This window comes from Eublepharis macularius, chromosome 10 (assembly GCF_028583425.1).
Source record: "Eublepharis macularius isolate TG4126 chromosome 10, MPM_Emac_v1.0, whole genome shotgun sequence".
Lineage (NCBI taxonomy): Eukaryota > Metazoa > Chordata > Lepidosauria > Squamata > Eublepharidae > Eublepharis > Eublepharis macularius.
The window spans coordinates 58,249,920-58,271,981 of record NC_072799.1 but is presented as its reverse complement, the minus strand read 5'-3'; the positions used below and the strand labels follow the sequence as shown (position 1 = coordinate 58,271,981).

The following is a 22,062-nucleotide window of genomic DNA, read 5'->3' as shown; positions in this document are numbered from 1 at the left end:
AAGCACTTTCCCTGACACCAGATTCTAAATCTCTCCCATTTCAGACTATAGGATTGGCGGATAGACAACCGTCTGGCATTCTGCAACACATGAGTTACACTCTGAGAAAGTGTCTCTTGGCGTATCAGCCAGGCGGTCAGTTTCAGCTTGTTTATGCTGTTGTGCAGTACTCCCCTCCAGGACAACACGTCTGGGTTCGACGACAGGTGGTATATCTGAGTCTGCAGCCTCATTAATCCATGGAATCAGGGTTGCCTTGGCCAGTAGGGGGCTATCAGGATTGCTGACGTTCTGTCTGCCTGAATCTTGCTGACCACCCTGGTCAGGAGTGGAATGGGTGGAAAAATGTAAAAAAGGTGGGAGGACCACTGGAGCTGAAAAGCATCTCCTAGCAAGCCGTGGCCTATACCACCTCTCGAGCAAAAGTGAGTTTCTTCGGAGGCAAATAAATCTATGTTGGCAAAAATGGGGTCTAAGCAGGATTCCTTTAAAGACCACTTGTGGTTGTCTCCCCCTAGCCTGCTCAGATGGTCTGCTAAGGTATTGTCCATGCCTGGGATATGAACGCTTGGAGCCATACCGAGTGCTCCATGGCCCAAGTCCAAATCTTTACAGCTTCTCTGCAAAGTGTCTCTGAAGCCGTGCCCCCCTGCTTATTTAGGTAAAACATTGCAGTCATATTGTCCATGAGTATCAGGATAGTCTTGTCTCTTACTGCATCTGTAAATGAAGTCAAATGCATACAAAACTGCCCTCAGTTCCAACAAATTGATATGAGAACCTTGTTCAGTCACATCCCATAAACCATGCGCATATGCCCCATTACAGTGTGCCCCCCAACCAAGGGTGGGATGCATCAGTAGTAATAGTGATATCAGATGTCCAGTGACCAAAATGTAACCCTTCAAGGACGTTGATTTCATCTAACCACTAGTCTAGAGACTTGAGAATCCCCCTCAGGATGTTAAACTTCCTCTCCTGTGTATCCCTTCCTGCTTGGAACTTTGAAATAAACCAAAGTTGTAAGTGGTACCACTGCAGTAGTAGAAGCCATAAAGCCCAGTAAAGTCTGAATATTCTTTGCAGATTGGAATCTACAGTGTTTAAATCTGTTTGCTAATGTCTTAATCTTTGAAACTCTCTCCACAGGCAAGAAACCCTTATCCTGGACCCCATCCAGTAGAGCGCCTATGAACTGTACTACTCTGGAGGGTGTAAGTTTTGATTTCTTTTGGTTCACAAACAGTCCTAATCTTAGACAAGTGGAAAGGATGACTGAAATGTGTCTGGTGACATCCTCCTCTGAATGGCCCAAGATGAGCCAGTCATCTAAGTAAGGGAAAATACAGCAATTTTTAGTCCTCAGGTAGGCTATAACAACCGCCACACACTTCATAAAAACTCAAGGTGCAGTTGAAAGTCCGAATGGTAGAACCCGGTATTGGAAAATGTGCTTACCATAGGTAAAGCGTATAATTTTCTTATGTTCTGGAAATATGGATATATGAAAGTATGCATCTTTGAGATCTAAGACTGCAAGCCAGGACTGTGGAGGGATGAGAGACAGAACCATCTGTGATGTGGTCATTTGGAACTTGCGCACGATCACAGATTTATTCAAATCACAGAGGTCTAGGATGGGCCTAAAACCCCCATCTTTTTTCTCTACTACAAAGAGTATGGAATAGAAACCTCATCTGGTGGAATGATCCATCACCTCTTCAATAGCCCCTTTAGCTAAGAGAGCTTCTAGTTTCACCTGAACCCCCAAAACACTGAGTCGGTAAAATTAGGAAGTCGCAGACAAGGTAAATTCAAAAACTCAACTTTATATCCAGAACAAACAATCTCAAGAACCCAACTGTCAGAAGTGATGTTACACTACTCAGAGGACTTCCGGTTTGGATTTATGGCGGTCTGAAGCAGCCTAAGACTTGGGCTGTCCGAGACACTGTTTTTCTTGGAAAGCGCGGTGCCTCAATGCCTGTTTCCACCCCAACTTCAGGGAGAAGTTGGGCTCGAACGCTATGCACCCCCGAGAGTGAGATCTCGGTGAAGGAGGGGGTTCTGAATTAAGGACTCCCACCATCACCTTGAGGTCCCCTCAAAGAAGGGCGAGCTTCTATCTCTGCAGTGCCTCAGGAGTCATTAAATTGGCATAAGATCGTCAGAACCAAGCTTCAGCAACAGCTTTTACCAAAGATTAAGCAAAGGAAACAACACAGACAACCCGCAGAATCGGCAAAGGTAAAGATCATTATCAGACTTTTAAAAACGGAATAGCAGTAAAAAGACCAAGGGAAAATAAAATAATGGACAGAATATAAAAGAAGAGATGTTTAGTAATAGAAGCAGAGTAAAATTGAAGACGCTGGGGAAGTAAATATGGACTGAAAATCTGAAAAGAAATATTGTTTATACTTACTGCAGTTAGAATTGAGATAACCAGCGTGAGAAAGCAGAGGGGGGACTGGAGAAACATCGCAAGACAGGAAGTTAACAGCAGAGCAGACAATTGGATTCCTAGCAAGGACAGTAAAGTGAAAGGAAGAGGACTGATGGAAAAAGGAACCAAAACAAATATACTACTGGGAGGCTACGAAGGCAACAGGAACAGGAAGTGCACCATCTTAAGTAAGGTACGAAGCTAAGCCAGAAACCATAGAGACGCTGTAATGGTACCATAGAGAAAAAACGCCCGACATTTAGGACTTTAAAAATACTTTTTTTTCTTTTTTAAAGAAATTTTAAGAAAAGGCAAGGTTTAAACGACTCAACACGGATTTGAGGAAAAGGGCAGACACGTGGGGAGGCTTGAAACCAAGCCCCACAATGGCCAGGAAAAAAGGAGCAGATAAGGAATGGCAAATCTCGGTGGATGCAGCGATCGAAGGACTGGGGAAAAAAGTGGCAGAGAATCAGAGTTGTTACAGAAGATCCAAGAAATGCTGGCAAAAGATTTTAAAGAGATGAGAGATGTTATTCAAGCTGATGTAGCTGCACTGGCAAAAAAGATAGCGGGAGTAAAGGAAGATTTGCAAGTGACAACTAAAAAAGTGGAACAGGTAGAACAAAAGACAAATTATATAAGAGCAGAAATGAAACATGAAAATCGAGTGATGCAGACAAGAGTGGCAATGATGGAGTGTAAGGCGACAGAAAAGCAGTTAAGATTTCGTGGCATTCAGGAATCTGAGACTCAAACCACACAAGAGCAGATGACAAAGATATTGGCAGAATTTCTAGGGAAAGAGGAAGATGAAATAACAGCAAATATGGACTTGGCGTACAGAATCAACTCGGCTTTCGCACAACAGTCAAGGTGCAAATGGTAAAGTGGGCTATAAATTGTAATAAGGAAATAGCGATGGAAGCATGGGAACAATTATGGAAAAATACCTTAAAAATATCAACTTGTACCAGTATTAAAGAGAACGGTTATAAAATGCTGTATAGATGGTACTTAACACCGAAAAAAATAGCTATAGCTAACAAACAGTTATCGAATAAATGTTGGAAATGTAAGGAGCATGAAGGTTCTCTGTTTCATATGTGGTGGACTTGCCAAAAGGCTAGAGACTACTGGTCTAGAATATGTGCTGAAATGTCTTTGATATTACAATATGTTGCTAAAAATCCAGAAATGTCATTGCTATCTTTACATTTAGAAGAGATCAATAGAAATGATAAGATATTGTTATATTATATGATAGTAGCAGCAAGAATTTTATATGCTCAATATTGGAAAAAAGAAGAAGTACTGAATATTGAAAAATGGATAAGGAAGCTGTTGTACATGGCCAAAATGGACAAATTAACTAGAAATCTGAAAGAGCAAGATCCAGAAACTTTCTTGGAAGACTGGAAGAAGTTCAAGAAATATTTGGAAAAGAAATGCGATGTTAAAGGTCAACTGTGGTCTTTGGAGGGATTTTAAACTTTATTAAATAAGACTTTAACGAAGGGAATATATATTAAGATCTTTACCATGGTTAATATAATATGATTGCAATATAATGTAATAATAATCTCTATGAATAAACGGGGGGTTCGAGTGTTGTTGGAAGTCAACAGAGAATAGGGGGAGGGGAGTGGTGGGGACATATATATAGAAAGGTTTAATTTGGAGAAGATGTATGTATTAACCAACTATTTTATATCACCTCATCCAACAAAATCTATTTTAAAAAAAAGAAGTGATGTTACACTACTCTGAGTAAAATGAAATTCATCTGTCCCCAAATTTAGGGTCTGGGCCCTGTAATAGTCAGAACTGCTTCTAAGCATGGGGTTGATCCTTGGGTTGCTGCTGGTGAGAACCGTGCTTATGGTTCTGCTTTCTCCTTGAAAAAGAGGGTTGTGGGCTCTGATAAGAACATTGGGATTGATATGCATACCCTTGGTAAGGATGAAAGCGCTGTGAGCGGCCCTTAGAAAAGAATTTATATTGCGCTCTGCCAGATGATTGCTGCTGAGGGAATACCCCATAGGACCGAGCTGTGAGCCTGTCCTTCCTTTTTTGAGACAAATATTCATCTGTCTTTTCAGAAAATAATGACTTTCCTTCAAAGGGAAAGTCCCTTCCTACTTTGTTCCTCATCTCTGTGGGTAAGGCAGGAGCTCGGGAGCTACGCATATCTCCGGAAGACCACTGCTGACAACAGTGCCCTGGCTGACGTATCTGCCACGTTACGGCTGGCATTAATCTGGTGTCGAGACAAGCGTACTGCCTCCTCCTGGATGGCCTTGAGGTAAATCTGTTGATCCTCAGGCACTTTGGGGATGAATGTTGTGGCTTTGTGCCAAAGCAGTAGATGGTACTCCGCCATCATAGCTGAGTAATTGGCAATTTTAATATTAAATGCAGCATCCAACTTCTTCCTCTCTCTATCTGATGAGGTAGAGTGCAATCCCTGCCTGGTCTTGGATTGCATTTCTTCCATCACTAAGGAAGAAGGTGGTGGATGCAATGAAAGGTAAGGTCAGAGTTCATCCCACATTCTGTACATGCTCTCAAACTTCTTGTTTGCGGGTGGCGTTGAAACCAGCTTAAGATTCATGTTAGTCAGCATCTCTGCGAAGCCCTCAATTATTGGGAAGGCTACATTGGACGTCGATCCCGAGAAGATATGCTGCAATATCTTGTCTTTGGAACGGGGCTCAGTACAGGTTACATCAATTTCTAAGGCTTTCGCCATATGGAGATCGTTGTAAGCATGGAAGTCATCTGTTGTTGATGCTTCCTCTGTGGTCCCAAGTGCCTCATCAGGTGAGGGCTCTGAGGAGGGACTTGGACTAGACCTGGGGAAGTAGGTCTCCCCTTCGATTTCCCCTTCCGAAAGTCAGGATGTCAACCTGGATCCCACAAGAGAGTAAGCTCTCATGGAAGGTGACAGGGAATGATCCCGGGGGGGGGGGGATGTCAGAATAGCAGGAAACAATGAAACAATGGGAGAGTGTATCCTCTCGCTGCCAGTGCTCTTTCATGTAGAGACGCTCATCTCGACGGGCAGATGATCTCACTGTCCGAGGGAGCTCCCCTTCCTCTTGGGAAGATGGTGACATCCAGGATCTATTTGATGGTGATCCAGAGCGCCCAGTGAACGTAGGGGGGTTATCCAAAATTATCACATCCTCCTCTATCCAGCCTGTCGAGGGGGTTGAGGTGCTCTGTTCTGAGGAACAGTAGCTCAATTCTTTCCTTCTCTTACTGGGGAGTTCAGACCCTGTTCTACTTCCCTGATCCTCAGTGGATGGATGGGGTGACAAAATGCTCTCCAGGGCAGCTTTCTCTCTTTCAGATACAGAGTGCTTCTTTTTCTTCTTCAGGTCAGACCCCAAAGAGGGTCTCCGTTCTGAGAACACCTCCTGGTCTTTCGGTTCTGGGGGCTGATCCGGTTCGATCCAAGGCAAACACGAAGGAGGTTGGCCTGGAGGAGTGCATTGCGGCTGGAGTTGATGATACATGACTCTGAGGTGTTTTCGATCTCAAGGGGTTGGATCCAATGACACGGTTGGTACCGATGGTTCCGAGGCACTTCGAACCCTAGGGTTGCTCCGTTCTGAGGTTGGTGGTTTCGATGGAGGTCAAGGTTCCGAATGGGATGGGGGAAGGCCAGGCACACGGAGTCTTCAATCCGCTAGGCTTAGGATCTGAATGCTCAGTAACACCAGACAAGCCAGGTGTGCTCACCTTAGCCAGGGAATCCGTGGCTGCCACGGCTCTCTGCCAGAGGGAGGCCTGCAATCTGCCCGCTCGTTCTGCCCTTGCCTTAGGAGTAAAGGTACGGAGTATTGTGGGTCTCGCCCAGGCCAAAAAGGCAGTTGGAATGCCCATCGGAGTAAGTCCTCTTCCTATTACAGGAAATGCACCGCTTAAATAAAGCTTTATCTGACATGTTTCCGCACAAAGATAGGTACTCTCCAAGTCGACGAAGCTAGAACCTCCTGCAACAGCGGCAAAAGAGGAACTGAGGGTACCAGGGGTGCCCTGCCTCCTTAAGGGGTCCATTTCAGCGAGAAAACGGCTGTGCATGCATGCTGGGAGGCGAGGGTGCCCTCTGATGATTTTAACCTAGAAAAATCTCCAAAATCGGCAGGCCTGCACACATACAATCCCATGTGGAACTGCATAAGGAAACTGACGATGAACCAATGATTACTGATCAGTTACCAAGTTCATTTGAAGGTTCTGGTTATCAGCTACAAAGCTCTTAAATGCCTTGGACCCACAAATTTGCAGGACCACTTCTCTGACTATGCTTCGCTGCTGTCAGCTTGTGGCTAGATAAGGCTCTTCCTACAGGTTCCCTTTCAAAAGCAAACAGGAGTCCATTGATTGAACAAGGAAACTTTACTGCAGAAAAGGTCCATTATAGTCCACTGTCCTGAATAGGAGACTCAGGATGGTACACAGTCATTGTTACCAATGAAGGGCAAAGCATGAGGTACAAAGTAACAATACCCATCTGGATTTGCCTCCCCCCACAGTTCTCAAAACAACATCTCTCAGTCCTGGGAAGCTGCTCTCCTTCAAGGCCAATGCTTGGTGGAACGGTGTTAGACAAAACAGTCGCCTCCGGTGGGAATGCTGCCTGGGAACTGGTGCACCTGGGAAGAAAGCACTTAAACACTAGAAGCATTAGAAAATGGAGCCAGTACAGTTTAGATATACACTGGACCTGACATTCTGCCCCCCTTAAAACAGATCCCCCCCTGGTTTATATGGGTAGCGAGTATGAAAAGCTTTGGTTAATCTAGGAGCATGAACATGTACAGAGTTCACCCACTCATCGTACCCAGAATCAAAGTCCTTCCATCTAATGAGGTAAAAAAGCTGATTTCGTTTGAGTTTAGAGTCCAAAATTTGTTGCACCTCATAGTGTATTTGGTCGTCAATCAAAGTTGGAATGGGTGGAGCTTTGATGTGCCACTTGTCATCGGTAGGAGCTCTTTTTAAAAGACTGACATGAAACGTATCGTGTACGTGGCGTAAGTTCTTGGGCAAGGTTACAGCAACAGTCACTTTATTTATTATTTTGCGCACAGGGAAAGGTCCCAGGAATTTCAGAGCGAGTTTGCGGCTTGTCTGAGCTAGTTTCAGGTTCTTTGTGGAAATATACACATGATCTCCAGGTTGTAAATCCCATTCGGCCACACGATGGCGATCTGCGTATTTTTTGTAATCCAGTTTGGCTTTTTCAAGATGTTTCTTAATAAGAGTCCATTGTTGCGCCGCCTCCCCCCACCACGAAGATACATCTGGCAAATTAGAGGAATGGAGAGGGGGAGCGTCCAACGGGAAGGGATTGAAGTGAGCTCCATAGACAATTTTGAAAGGGGCCTCTCCAGTTGAAGCGTGTACACTGTTGTTATATGAGAATTCGGCCAGAGGGAGAAGGTCTACCCAATTATCTTGTTGGAAATTAATGTAGCAACGAAGAAACTGTTCTAGTATCTGGTTTGTTTTTTCGGATTGTCCGTCGGTTTGTGGGTGGTGGCTTGAGCTGATGCCTTGCTCAATATTCAACATTCTCAAAAGCTCCCGCCAGAAGTTGGCAACGAACTGTCCGCCGCGATCCGAAATCACCTTGGACGGAAAAGAATGTAATTTTACGATGTGTTTTAAAAATAAATCTGCTAGTTTTCGAGCGGTGGGTATAGCAGTACAGGGAATAAAATGAGCTTGTTTGGAGAACAGATCTACCACGACTAAAATGCAATTATGTCCTTTTGAAACAGGTAGATCAGTGATAAAGTCCATAGATATTATTTCCCAAGGTCTGTTGGGTGTTTCCAATGGTTGCAGGAGACCCGGAGGTTTTCCTTTTCTGGTTTTGGCGCTGAGGCAAACGGGGCAGGAACTAACATATTGGGAAATGTCTTTGCGCATGCCCGGCCACCAGAACTGCCTTTGGATTAGATGCAATGTTTTCAGATACCCATAATGACCAGCAGTGGGAGCATCATGACAGCGCTGCAAAACCTCCAGCCGGAGGCTGTCTGGGACATAAAACTTGCTCCCAGCTAGCCAATCCCCCTGTGGGGATTGGACCAGTTTGTTTCGCGGAGCCTTATCCCCCTCCTTTTCCACCTCAGTTTTAAGTTTCGATTTCCACTCCTGGTTGGCCGGGAGGGGCTGTTTGGCTCGACTGCGAGTAGTCACCACGCCCCCAAGTTGCGTAGGCGAGAAGACCGTGTCGACAGTCTCCTCCCGTTTGCTCCTGTGTTGGGGCATGCGCGATAGGGCGTCCGCCAAAAAGTTAGTCTTGCCCGGGAGATAATTTAGAGTGAAGTTGAATTTGGAAAAGAATTCCGCCCATCGCAATTGCTTGGCATTCAGTCTGCGTGGGCTTCGGAGGGCCTCCAGATTTTTATGATCTGTCCAAACCTCGAAGGGGTATCGCGCCCCCTCCAGCCAATGTCTCCAATTAGTAAGGGCTGCTTTTACTGCAAAAGCCTCCTTCTCCCACACATTCCAATTCCTTTCCGCCTCCGAAAATTTTCTAGACAAGAACGCACAAGGCCGCAACTTTCCATCCTCCCCCTTCTGCAGTAAATCTCCCCCTATCGCCGTATCGCTGGCGTCGACTTGCACTACGAAAGGGGACTGTTCGTTGGGGTGGGAGAGGATGGGTTCCGTTACAAATTGCTTTTTCAGGCATTCGAAAGCAGTTTGGCAATCGGAGGTCCATTGTAGTTTGGAGGAGGGTTTTTTAGCTTGGTCCCCTTTATCTTTTGTTTTCAACAATTCTGTTAAGGGGAGCGTGATTCGGGCGAAATTTGCTATAAAGTCTCTATAGAAGTTGGCAAAACCCAGGAAGGATTGTAGTTCTTTACGGGTGGTGGGTGTTTGCCATTCTTGAATCGCTTGTATTTTGGTTGGATCCATTTTTAAACCCTCTTGGGAGATGCAATACCCAAGGTAAGTGAGTTCGGTTTTATGGAATTCACATTTGGACAACTTGATGGGTAGTTTATTATTCATCAAGGTGGCCAGGACCTTTTGTACCATTTGAATATGTTCTTCCTCTGTGTCTGAATAAATTAAGACATCATCAAGGTACACCACCACCCCTTTGTACAGAAATTCGTGCAGAACTTCGTTTATCATGGACATAAATACAGACGGGGCTCCCGTCAATCCAAAAGGCATAACTAGGTATTCATATTGTCCGAGGGGCGTATTAAATGCGGTTTTCCACTCATCCCCTGCCTTGATACGGACGTGGAAGTAAGCATCTTTTAAGTCTAATTTTGTAAAGATCTTACCTTGGGCCACGACGTTGAGAAGGTCTCGGGTTTAGTCCTTGCTTGAACAGAATGATTTTGGTGGACTCCTCACACCTAGGGCATTTGGCGGCCAATTGTCGGAATTTCGTGATATAGTCTCTCGCCGACATGCTGCCCTGTTTAATTGCTTGCAATTCTGTTCGGGCCCTGGTTTCCTCTAAGGGGTCTTCATATTGCGCTCGAATAGCATCCACCAACCCCTGGAGAGTATTAAGTTCCGGGGCCCCGATATTGTATAGTCCTACATACCAGTCCGCTGCTTTGCCTTGTAAGCGGGAGCCGAGATGTTCAATTTGACTGGCCTCGCTGCCGAAGAGGTGTCCCCACCGGTTGAAGAATTGCACGACTTGCACTAGGAAAAATCCCAGTTTGGAGGGATCCCCATCAAAAGTAGCTTCCAGTTTCACCCAACCCATCGGGAGGTCTTGCCTCGGAGCCGGTGCTGGGTAGAAGTCCATCGGAAGCATCAATGGCACTTGAGGTATGGGGGGACCCGGTTGTGGTAGCGGTGCTGGTTGCGCTGGCGGCGGCATCACCGGTTGAGCCGGGGGTGGCGGCCTCGGCTGGGCTGGCGGTGGTGCTCTCGGCTGGGCTGGCGGTGGTGCTCTCGGCTGGGCCGGTGGCTGCAGTCGTGGTCGGACAGGCGGCTGCAATCTCGGTCGGGCTGGTGGTGGCAATACAGGAGGTGCTGGCAGTAGCGGTTGAGGTGGAGGTGGCCGGTGCGGCTGAGTAATGACCGGCCGCTGAGGGACGGGTTGGTGGGGTCGTAGTGGTGTAGGCCCCACCGGTTGGTTCGGAGGTGGTATTACGGGCTGCTCAAGTGGCAAACGTATCGGTTGCTGCGAAGGAGTTAGTTGCGGTCGAAGCGGAAGGGGCCGCAGCGGCGAAGGCCTGATGGGTGGTGGGCCGCGCGGGCTTGCCCCTCTCAGCGTCGTGTCTCTGGGACGCAAAGGCTGGTCTTGTGGCGTCGGGGCGCTCGGGGTTTGTTGAATGGGAACCACTTCTAGCGGTCGTTGCGGTAATTCCTCCTCAGAAGGGGCCGGAGGCTCTTCCGTCTGATCCGGCCGAACTGTCGTTGGAGAAGCGGGAGGGGGTATCACCGTCGTTTCGGTTGGACGGGTTGGCCCTTCTTCCTCCTCTCTAGGCTCCTCCGCTGGAGTCTCCTTGGGAGATGGATCCCCGTCCGATTTAGGGGTTTCCGTCGGAGTCTCTCCAGGTACCTCAGCTGGAGTATCCCCGTGCGGCGGGGTTTCGTCTTTTCTAGGGAGTTCCGCGGGCGACTCTCCCGGTTCTCCAGGATAGTATTCCTCCTCTCCCGAAGGCAGCGGCTGCTGCGGGGCGTCCTCCACTGGATAGGACATGACACTTTGGAGGGTGGCGATTTGTACCGCCATTTCTTCAGGTGAGATTCTCTCCCCTGCCCCCATCGCTGAGATTAGGTGAATGGCATGAGCCAAACTTTCCTCCATATCAATCAGCCTAGCTTCCAACTGTTGCATACGGCTAGGACCCGGTTGCCCCATCACGGAACCTCCTTCGGTTGTACTCACCGGGGAAAACGGCCCCCAAGGCGGAGGATCTCCTTGATCGACTCGTGATCTCGCTGCTAGAATTCCTTTGGCTAGGCCCGTCACCGCCGAGATGCCGGAATCTACAGCATGGGTGCGACTTTGCATTTGCACCCAACTATGTTCAGGAACTTCCGTTGGCTCTTTCCATGGGGCAAGTTCCGAATAATCCCAACTCAGGGCGCCGCGGCGAGATGTGTTCCCGTCCGTCTGTTCGGCCGTCCTGTTCCAAAACAGCCACGGTTGGCTGCTATCCAGCTCAGGGACAGTCTCTAGGCTTCGGCGTCCGTCCATCGAAACTCTTGGATGAAGCCCTCCGGCCCTGCGCTCTCGCGTTTCTCGGGGGTCTGGCTCCCCACTCCGACGGGGTGGGTAGCGAGATCAAGGGGAGAGCGGTAGCCGTCGGCCTTGTCCCTTCACTGCTGAGGTCGATGAGGGGCGGTGTAGACGTCGAAGCTCCAGCCCCGGCTGGCACATGAGATTCTTGGGGTTGCACTGTTTGACTGTCGGGGGACGCATACGGATCAAACAAAGGATCCCTGTCCGGGACTACCTTGGATTCCGCTGGGCCCGACTCAGGCATGATTGGTAACAAAATGTCAGCTTGTGGCTAGATAAGGCTCTTCCTACAGGTTCCCTTTCAAAAGCAAACAGGAGTCCATTGATTGAACAAGGAAACTTTACTGCAGAAAAGGTCCATTATAGTCCACTGTCCTGAATAGGAGACTCAGGATGGTACACAGTCATTGTTACCAATGAAGGGCAAAGCATGAGGTACAAAGTAACAATACCCATCTGGATTTGCCTCCCCCCACAGTTCTCAAAACAACATCTCTCAGTCCTGGGAAGCTGCTCTCCTTCAAGGCCAATGCTTGGTGGAACGGTGTTAGACAAAACAGTCGCCTCCGGTGGGAATGCTGCCTGGGAACTGGTGCACCTGGGAAGAAAGCACTTAAACACTAGAAGCATTAGAAAATGGAGTCAGTACAGTTTAGATATACACTGGACCTGACAGCTGCAACACCTTCACTTATCCAAGTAGATGCTTCTAAAGGTACTAATCTTACAAATGGGTAATATTGGCAGCTGCCTGTTAAGAATGTAATAGCCCTGCTGGATCAAACTAGTGGTCCATCTAATCTGGCATTCTGTCTCAAATAGTACACCAATGAGTTACCCTGGAGGGCCAACAACAGGTCATAGAGGTCAAGGCCTTCCCCTCATGCAACTTCCTGGGACTGGCATTTAGAGGTGTGCTGCCTTCAAATATGTCACAATGGTTAATAACCACTGATAGACTTATATCTTCTGTGAATCTGTTTAACTCCCTTTTAAAGCCATCTATCCCCATGGTCATCGCTACATCCTCTGGCAGCAAATTCTACATTTTAATTACTTGTTGAATAAAGAAGTATTTCCTTTGGTCAGTCTTGAATCTACTGCCCATCAACTTCATTGGATATTCCTGAGTTCTAGTTTTGGGGGAGAGCAAGTAAAAGCGCTTTTAACTTGTAATTCATTTGGAGTCTCAGAATGGCAGATTATAAATTAATAACTATGGCAAAGTGGTTGTGCCCCCTTCCCATTCAATCTCCATATTGTCTTTACTTTTGTGTTTATGTAATTGAGGGAAAGGGGTGAGGTGGTGGCGGCAGATAGCAGCATAAAGAGATGGGTAGACACCACTATTCCTGGCTTCCCCCATGCTGCTTGCTGCTGTTACTATAATGGTAGGAGATCCAGAGGAATTAGCCGTGTTAGTATGTAGTAGCAAAATATTAAAGAGTCCAGTAGCACCTTTAAGACTAACCAACTTTATTGTAGCATAAGCTTTCGAGAGCCACTGACGAAGAGAGCTGTGGCTCTTGAAAGCTTATGCTACAATAAAGTTGGTTAGTCTTAAAGGTGCTATTGGACACTTTACTATAATGGTAGGAGCGTTTTTACATTCCTCTCCTGTGTGGAAACAGCCTAAGCCCACGGCAGAGATGAAATCTGTTTTTAAGATTAGTCCCCATTTCTCAAAGTTTGTTACATACTACATTTCAATTTGCTGAAAGTCAATCTCTACCAACCGACCCATATAAAACAGATTGGTTTGAAAATGTAATGCATTATGAAGTGCCAAATTTGCATTCAGACTTGCTACATTCAAGCATAAGGAAGCAGAAGCAAGGAAGATAAAGAAATAACCAGCTGATCCAAACCTGCTTATGGTATAGCTATGCATATGAAAGAAAAAAGAGGAAGGCCACCCACTAGCAACCCACACCCATTTCTTACCTGGTCCTGACCTCTATCTTCCTTTCTTGTTGCTGCATAGCAAACAGCGTTTTTGGTATCTTTGGTCTGTAAAGCATAGATTGGCTGGCATGTGTTTTTGCATCTATGAGCAACCCACCACACAGGCAGATTCTTAAAACTGTGCATGCACACCTGCATACCTCTGTAAGGTGGAGTACTGGAGAGCAAACACAAGTTCCAGCTAGACCTCTCACCATACTCCTGCTGCTCTTCTCATGCAAAACAAGCGAAGCAAAGCAACAACAAAACCAGGCAAGCAAAACAACTACTATAATGAAGGTACAAGAGCAGAACTACTATGCATTGATTCAGATGAACAGGAGTCTAAGTCTTCTTCCTTTAGCCGCATCCCCCCTCCAAAACTGTTCCTTTGGTCAGGAGACCCTCTAGAACAGGCCCCTCATAGCAATGTGGGGAGGCAGACATCACCCCTTTCCCCCCTTTAGTGATTCTTGCTGCTTTCGTCCATGTTGCATCTCATTCTTTTTCTGGGGGTTCCTGACCCTCACTGGCAGATTCTTTTGATGATGGGGGAAATGCAGAATATTGTAGGAGGAATAAAGAGATGTTCTCTGAAATCCTCCTGTTCACAGATCCAACCATTTGCATTTACTGTGCAGAGGTCTTATAGAAAGATTGTTATTCAAGGAAATAGTGTTAACTTTATCACTGGGAAAAAAGCTCTTTCCAATGTAAAGTATTTGCACCAGTACAGCATTTGTGCCTTTTGATTTACACTGTTCAATTTTTTCCCTTTGGAATTGTCAATGGGATGCAATTACCGCATGTAATGTTTTGCATTTAAATAGCTTGGATTTTATTTCTGCTTGCTAATGTGAGTTTTTAAAAAAATGTTGTTAGCTAAGATGCAGATTTCTAGGGAAAGGAGGGGGCCTGGATAGATGAATAGAGTGTAATTTGATTGGACAGCAGTTAGGGAGGCAAAGTGAACTGGAGTTTTGAGAGTGTGTGCTGAGACAAAGTGTTCATTCTGGGCAGAACAGACAAACTGTATGTAGCCTGTGAGACAGTTTATGCCTGTGTCTTTCTGAGAATAAGTATACTGCCAACTTCAACGAAACTATGTTTCTGAGAGAGACTGTATTTCTCAGAGAAAGTGTTCCATTCTGGTCAAAACAGGCAAGCCATGTGCAGCCTGATGTCTGTGTTTCTGAGAGAGAAATTATTCTAAGACAGGCAAACTGTGTGTGTCTGGGCCAGTCTATATATATATATGAGTGATTATTCTAAGTCAGGCAAACTCTGTGTACACCTGAGAAAGTCTGTGTATATCTGAGTGAGAGATTGATCTTTCTAAGTCAGGTAAGCTGTTTGGAAAGGTCTGAGTAAATTTATGTCTGTGTGGAGTTTATTCCAATAGTGAAGACCTGCATGGAAGATTACTCTGTGTGACTGAGTCTGTGAATATACCTTTAAGAAGAGATTATTTGTGAAACCATCAAGCTGTCAGGACTGTGATCCACAGCCCTTCCATCTTTCTTGTCTTGCTGTAATTATTCAATGTGTGTGTGTAGTTTTTCACATAGGACAGTTCGCTCCTGGGAGAACAGCGTGCTTATCTCGAATGGCTCACCACTGCGGCCTTGGGACGGTTCTCTCCTATTCTCCCACTGACTGACTATGCCCAGCTGGGTCCTGCGGGCGGGGGGCTCCCAGGGAAGGACTGGAACTTTGTAGAAAGCCTCCCATACGTCATTCCCAGCAAGAGATCTATGTACAGCCAGTCGCTTATATTGCTTCTGTAGAATCTATGGACATATATACGCTTTCATTTTGATTTTTCCAATAAACAACCTTGACTCAAGAGAGCTTGGAATTCTTGCTGCAAGGGGGGAAGTCAGCTACTATGTACCCTGTTTTCCATAGCCTGACACAAGCTTAAGAACTATTCTGAAACCAATACATTTATCAAAACTCTGCAACCATCAAGCTTATGTACTTACAAATAATTCTACTTTGGATCAAGAAATAAAAAATCTTTTATTTTGTTCACCAACCACCCTCACATGCTGACTGTTCTGTCAAACTCCCATCTATAACAAGGAGGCCTCAGGTGAAAGCCTTTGGTGACAGTGAGAACCTTTTGGGGAGACCACAATATACAGGTCACCAAACAGAAGAGACGGTGTTCTTGAGGTAACAGCCTGGGTAGAGAACTAAGCTCTGAGTGGAAATATAAGGAGCGTTTATTAGGACCAGGGCTGTCTTGAGCTATGAATTTAACATAAAGTAAGGAGGAGCTGAACTTAAGGTCCAAAGCCAAAGGTTTTAAAACCTTTAAAAACAAGCAAACCATTACAGAGTGGTATCAGAAATTAAGTGAAAACGTTATACTGCATTTTACTCTACAATATCTTGTTTATCTCAGGAAAGCTCATGCCCAGCATTGTTTTTGCCCCAAATAATCTATATTACCTCATAATTTCAGTTTGCTTGACTTTTAAACTGGTGCATGATCCAGAATCATAGCTTGAAAAAGCTATGTAGGTTATGTGAATAATCAAAAAACAGGTTTTACTTACCATAACTGTTGTTCATCTAGGTCTTCCGTGTAGGCACACATGGGACTGCGCATGCGCAGGCCTGCCGATACCGGAGATTTTTATAGCTAAAAGCCACTAGGGGGCGCTCCCGCCTCCCAGCGCGCATGCGCGGCCGTCTTCCCGCCGAAACGGCTCCTAAGAGGCGGAGCGCCCCTCACATACCCTCAGTTCCTCTTTCGCCGCCCCCTGCAAGGTAAATACCAAGAGAGTTAGCGGGGAAGGAGGGAGGGCATGTGTGCCTGCACGGAAGACCTAGATGAACAACAGTTATGGTAAGTAAAACCTGTTTTTCATCTACGGTCTTCCTGTGCAGTCCCACATGGGAAGATTCCAAAGCCAAATACCTGGGTGGAGGTGACGCCAAAGCATCACTCAAAGATGGAGTGCAGAACTGCCGTGCCCACCGCTGTCTCCTTCCTATCTAGGATGTCCAGCGCGTAATGCTTCACAAAAGTATCCGCCGAGGCCCACGTCGCTGCTCTGCAGATGTCGAGGAGTGGAACACCCTTGAAGAGAGCTGCTGACGACGCCTGGGACCTAGTGGAATGGGCATGCACTTCCAAAGGACAAGGTAAGTTAGCAGCAGAATAACAAGTCAGTATAGCCTGGACCACCCATCTAGAAATAGTCTGAGATGAGGCCCGTTTACCCTTATGTTGTCCAGCAAAACAAACGAACAAACTAGAGTCAAGCCTAAATGGTTTCACTCTATCTAAATAAAATAGAATGGCTCTGCGAACATCCAAAGAGTGAAGGGCCTTCTCCGCCTCCGAAACTGGAGATGGAAAGAAGACTGGCAGAACCAATTCCTGGGACAAATGAAAACGTGACACTACTTTAGGCAAAAACTCAACTTTCGTACGAAGAACAACCTTCTCAGGGTGAAATTTCAAATAAGGGGGCTCGCAGGACAGCGCTGCCAGTTCCCCAACCCTCCTGGCCGAAGTAGCCGCAACCAGAAAGGCCACCTTAAAAGACAAAAAACGGAGTGGACAGGAAGCCAAGGGTTCAAATGGTTTGGACATCAAACGAGTCAAGACCAGGGGCAAAGACCACTGAGGGACCAAGGCCCGCACCGGGGGATACAAATTATTCAGCCCCCATAAAAACAATTTAGCAGAATAGTGAGAAAAGACAGACTTCTTATCCACCGGCGGGTGAAAAGCAGAGATAGCTGCCAGATACACTTTAACTGAGGAGTTAGCCAACCCCATCTGCTTCACCTCCCACAAAAATTCCAAAATATCAGAAAGGGTGGACTCAAAGGGATTCAGGCCCCCGCGTCTACACCACCCAGAAAATTTTTCCCACTTAAGGGCATAAGACTGCCTGGTAGATAAACGTCTAGCATTCAAGAGAACATTAGTCACAGCTTCGGAGAAAACACCCCCAGTCTGATCAACCAAGCTGTCAGTTTGAGTCTCCCGATGTCGTAGTGAAAAAACCCCCCGCAGGTCAGGAGGTCGGGAACCACCGGGAGACGGATCGATCGAGTCTGGAGACTCAGAAGAGAATGGAACCAGGGTTGCCTCGGCCAATACGGGGTCACCAGGATGACCGATGCCTTGTCCCTCTGAATTTTGCTGAGGACCCGTGCCAGAAGCGGGAACGGAGGAAAGGCATAACACAGGGGACCCGACCAACTTAGTTGAAACGCATCCCCACTTGATTCTGGGCCTACTCCTCCTCTGGAACAATAAGCTAGGGCCTTGCGATTCTCCACTGTCGCAAAGAGGTCCAATTCCGGAGTCCCCCACTCCGAGAAGATAGGGGCGAGATATTTGTCCTGAAGGGACCACTCGTAATTCTCCCTGTGGAGTCTGCTCAGATGGTCTGCCATGGAATTCTGCACCCCCAGGATGTGAACTGCATGCAACCACACAGCATGAGCTATGGCCCACTTCCAGAGTCTCATCGCCTCTGTGCAGAGAGCCACAGACGCCGTGCCACCTTGCTTGTTGATGTAAAACATCGCCGTCGTGTTGTCTGTCAGGACTTGAACGGACTTGTTCCGCACGACATCTGAAAAGGAGATCAGCGCATATAAAATTGCCCGTAATTCAAGAATATTAATATGTTCCATACGTTCAGACTCAGACCATAACCCATGGGCATAAGATCCCGCACAATGAGCCCCCCAACCGAAAAGGGAAGCATCCGTAGTAACAGACAGATGAGTTTGTCGAAAACCAAACTCCACCCCTTTAAACAAATTAGCGTCATCCAGCCACCATTCCAGGGAGGCCACCCCCCCCCTTGGGACGGAAAGCTTCATATTCTGAGAGTCACGGCCCGGTGAGAACACCGAATTGAACCACAACTGAAGTGGTCGCATAAACAACCTGGCCAACGGGACCACTGCTGTAGTAGAAGCCATACAGCCCAAAAGGGTCTGGATAAATCGAACAGATTGATAACGACACCTTTTAAGGGTCAAAATGAGCCTTTTGAGTTTTGAAGCACGCTCCGCAGGCAAGAAGCCTGCATCCCTAGTCCCATCCAGAATTACACCAATAAATTGGATGGAACGCACCGGGGTCAACTTGGATTTCTTCAGATTAACAAACAGACCCAGGCGTAAACATAAATTTAAAGTGAGAGACACCTGATCAGAAACAGATTCAGCAGAATCACCAACTAGGAGCCAATCATCCAGATAAGGAAAAATTTGGCAACCCTGAAGGCGTAAATGAGCTACCACCACCGCCACACACTTGGTGAACACTCTAGGTGCAGTGGCCAACCCAAAGGGCAAAACGTTGTATTGAAAGACACGGTGGCCATAAACAAAACGTAAAAACTTCCTGTACTCAGGGAAAATTGAAATATGAAAGTACGCATCCTTCAGATCTAGGACCGCAAACCAAGACTGTTGGGGCAACAAGGTTAAAACCATCTGTAAAGTAACCATTTTGAATTTACGAATCTGTATAAATTTGTTTAATCCCCTGAGATCTAGGATAGGCCGAAGCCCACTATCTTTCTTCTCCACAAGAAACAGGCTGGAATAAAATCCCAAACCAGCTGAAGCAGCTGGAACCTCCTCTATAGCCCCTTTCTGCAAGAGGGCCGAGAGCTCCCCCAGGATCTCTGAACGAAGGGGGTCAGAAGAAAACACAGGGAGACGAAGGTAAGGTAAACAAAGAAATTCAACTTTATAACCAAACTGGATAATAGACAAAACCCAAACATCGGAACAAATTGAACACCAAGCATCCAAGAAAGCACTCAGCCTGTCCCCAAACGTGGGGTCAGGTCCCTGTGATTGTCAGAATTGCTTATGCAATTGGTCCTGGTCCTTGGCCTGATGCTGTTGGGAGCCAGGCTTGGGACGTTGGCCCTGCCTTCGTCTAGGAAAGGCAGATTGTGGACTTTGGTAGCTCTTGCGAGGCTGATAAGCATACCCTTGATAGGGCTGATAGCGGTGTTGCCTGCCACGCTGGAAGGAGCGATAGTAAGGGCGAGAAGACTGCTGCGACGGCTGGTGTAAGACTCCATACGAGCGAGCCGTCAGCCGATCCGTCCTCTTCTTAGAGAGAAATTCATCAGTTTTCTCTGAGAACAGGGTGTTGCCCTCGAAAGGCAAATCCTCAACCCTGTTCCTTGTCTCAACTGGCAGGGCGGTCGTGCGAAGCCAGGCGTATCTGCGCAGTACCACCGAGGAAAGGAGCGATCTTGCTGCAGTGTCAGCCATACTCCTACCAACATTAATCTGGTGTCTGGACAAGCGGACAGCCTCCTCCTGAATGACCCGAAGCAAGGTGCGCTGGTCGTCAGGGATCTTCGGGAGGAAAGACGCCACTTTCTTCCATAAGAAGAGTTGATAAGCCGCCATCATCGCGGCATAATTAGCCACTTTGATGCCAAACGTAGCCGAAGTATACAACTTCCTACCCAAGGCATCGATCTTCCTACTAACTTTGTCAGCTGGAGCTGACATCGAGCCTTGGCGAGGCCGAGCTTGCATCTCCTCAGTGACAAGTGAGGACGGAGGAGGATGGACCGCTAGGAACGGATGAGCATCATCCTTGGTCCTATAAAGGCTCTCAACTTTTCGATTGGTGGCTGTAGCAGACGCAGGTCGAGATTGCAGTTTCTTCCAAAGGTCAGCAAAACCCTCTATAAGGGGAAAAGCAATCGAAGGTGTTGATCCCGAATAGATATGCTGTAATATCTTATCGGTGAACTTAGACTCAGAAGAAGTCACCTCAAAGTCCAGGGCCTTAGCCATTCTCTGGAGCAGTTCATTATAGGCCCGAAAATCATCGGTGGGCGAAGCCTCATCAGACGGCCCAATTTCTCTTTCAGGCGACTCTGACACTGGAGAGACGCTGTATCGAGCATGGGGTCGGGAAGAACTCCTGTCCGACGGCATACGGGAGAGGTCATACCCGACGTCGGAACCGACACGAAGTGAAGGGGACAGTGAAGCACCCCTGTAATGCCGGTCAGAGTAATAAGAACTCTCCCTACTACAATAACGAGGCGCCGGTTCATCTCGACGTCGACTCTCCCTGGATCGGCTCCGGTGGGACCGAGGTGGGCTCCGATAGCTGGAACGACGAGTAGATCGACTCCGTCGACTCCGAACCGAATGAACCGAGCCCGATTCGTAGGAGGCCGAGCGGGTCCGACCCGAAGGTGTAAGAGGCTTCTCGAGGAGTATGACATCATCCTCCTGAGCCCCCCTGTCCGGAGGAGTCTTGGACCGTGGGTGATCACCCGCTTCTACCTGCTGTTCGACTTGGACAGGAGTAGAGCTGATCGGAACCGACGGTGGAGAGGTGAGTAGGCCTTCTAACACCGCCTTGTCATGTTTACTGGAATGCTTATGCTTCTTCTTCTTCTTTTCAGGAGCAGTCTTTGATTTCACCGACGGATCCGAAGTCGTCGGAACCGTGGAGGCTGCTTGGATCGGAGAAGTCGACCTCGGAGCCGACGGGGTCGAGCTTCTATGGACCGGCGAAGCCCGGATGGCCGACGAAGTCGAAGGAGGTCGATTCGTCAAACATCTCGGAACCGAGACGGTCGGTTCCGACAAACTCCGAACCGAAGGGATCCTCTCGGGCCTCGACTCCGAACGACTCGGGGAGGGCTGGGAACGAGGAGTCCTGGAAACCGATGCCTCAGGACGAGAGGATGCAGACGGAGCCGACGAAGACTTTGGTGGAGGATCCTCGACAGACATCGCGCGCTGCCAGAGAGAGGCATGCAAATGGTCCGCCCGCTCCGCCCTGGCCTTGGAGGTAAACGCGCGGCAATGCTTGCACGCCTGGGTGTTGTGCGTTTCTCCAAGGCAATACAAACAAACGGAATGACCATCCGACCTTGTCATCTTACGATTGCAGGTCTCGCAGTGCTTGAACAAGGCCTTCTCAGACATCGCGAACGAAGAAAGCTGTAAACCTCAACGATCGGCGGCAAAAGAGAAACTGAGGGTATGTGAGGGGCGCTCCGCCTCTTAGGAGCCGTTTCGGCGGGAAGACGGCCGCGCATGCGCGCTGGGAGGCGGGAGCGCCCCCTAGTGGCTTTTAGCTATAAAAATCTCCGGTATCGGCAGGCCTGCGCATGCGCAGTCCCATGTGGGACTGCACAGGAAGACCGTAGATGAACCCAGGGTTTCTGTGAAACAGTACTAAATAAAATAACCATGTGTCATTTATAGTCCAAAAGTCTTATGATGCTATGGGTCTTTGGTCTTCTTCAAATATTATTTGAGTACAGATGGCTTCCCAGCATTCCTCTATTTTTGGCTGGACCACTCATTTTCTTATGTCATGAAGTCAGAAAAATGAACATCAAGAATTATAGCACACTTTACAAACTATTATAAA

The 22,062-nt window shown here is 47.4% G+C and overlaps 1 protein-coding gene across 1 annotated transcript; it reads right to left on the bottom strand.

The window, feature by feature from the left end:
• Positions 1-4,982: 4,982 nt before the first annotated feature.
• LOC129336514 (lamina-associated polypeptide 2-like) lies at positions 4,983-21,416 on the bottom strand. Its single transcript, XM_054989643.1, has 2 exons — positions 19,664-21,416; positions 4,983-5,332 (listed from the first exon to the last, which is right to left on the bottom strand). The coding sequence occupies exons 1-2, from the start codon at positions 21,414-21,416 to the stop codon at positions 4,983-4,985; spliced, it is 2,103 nt and encodes a 700-aa protein (XP_054845618.1).
• Positions 21,417-22,062: the final 646 nt, after the last annotated feature.

What these genes read in the sequence shown, in the direction of transcription:
- LOC129336514 (XM_054989643.1), bottom strand. Translation starts at nt 21,416, where the DNA reads ATGTCTGTCGAGGATCCTCCACCAAAGTCTTCGTCGGCTCCGTCTGCA. An exon ending in CTATCGCTCCTTCCAGCGTG is followed by an intron (nt 5,333 to 19,663) that starts GCAGGCAACACC and finishes GACTTTCGGAAG; the next exon opens with GGGAAATCGAAGGGGAGACC.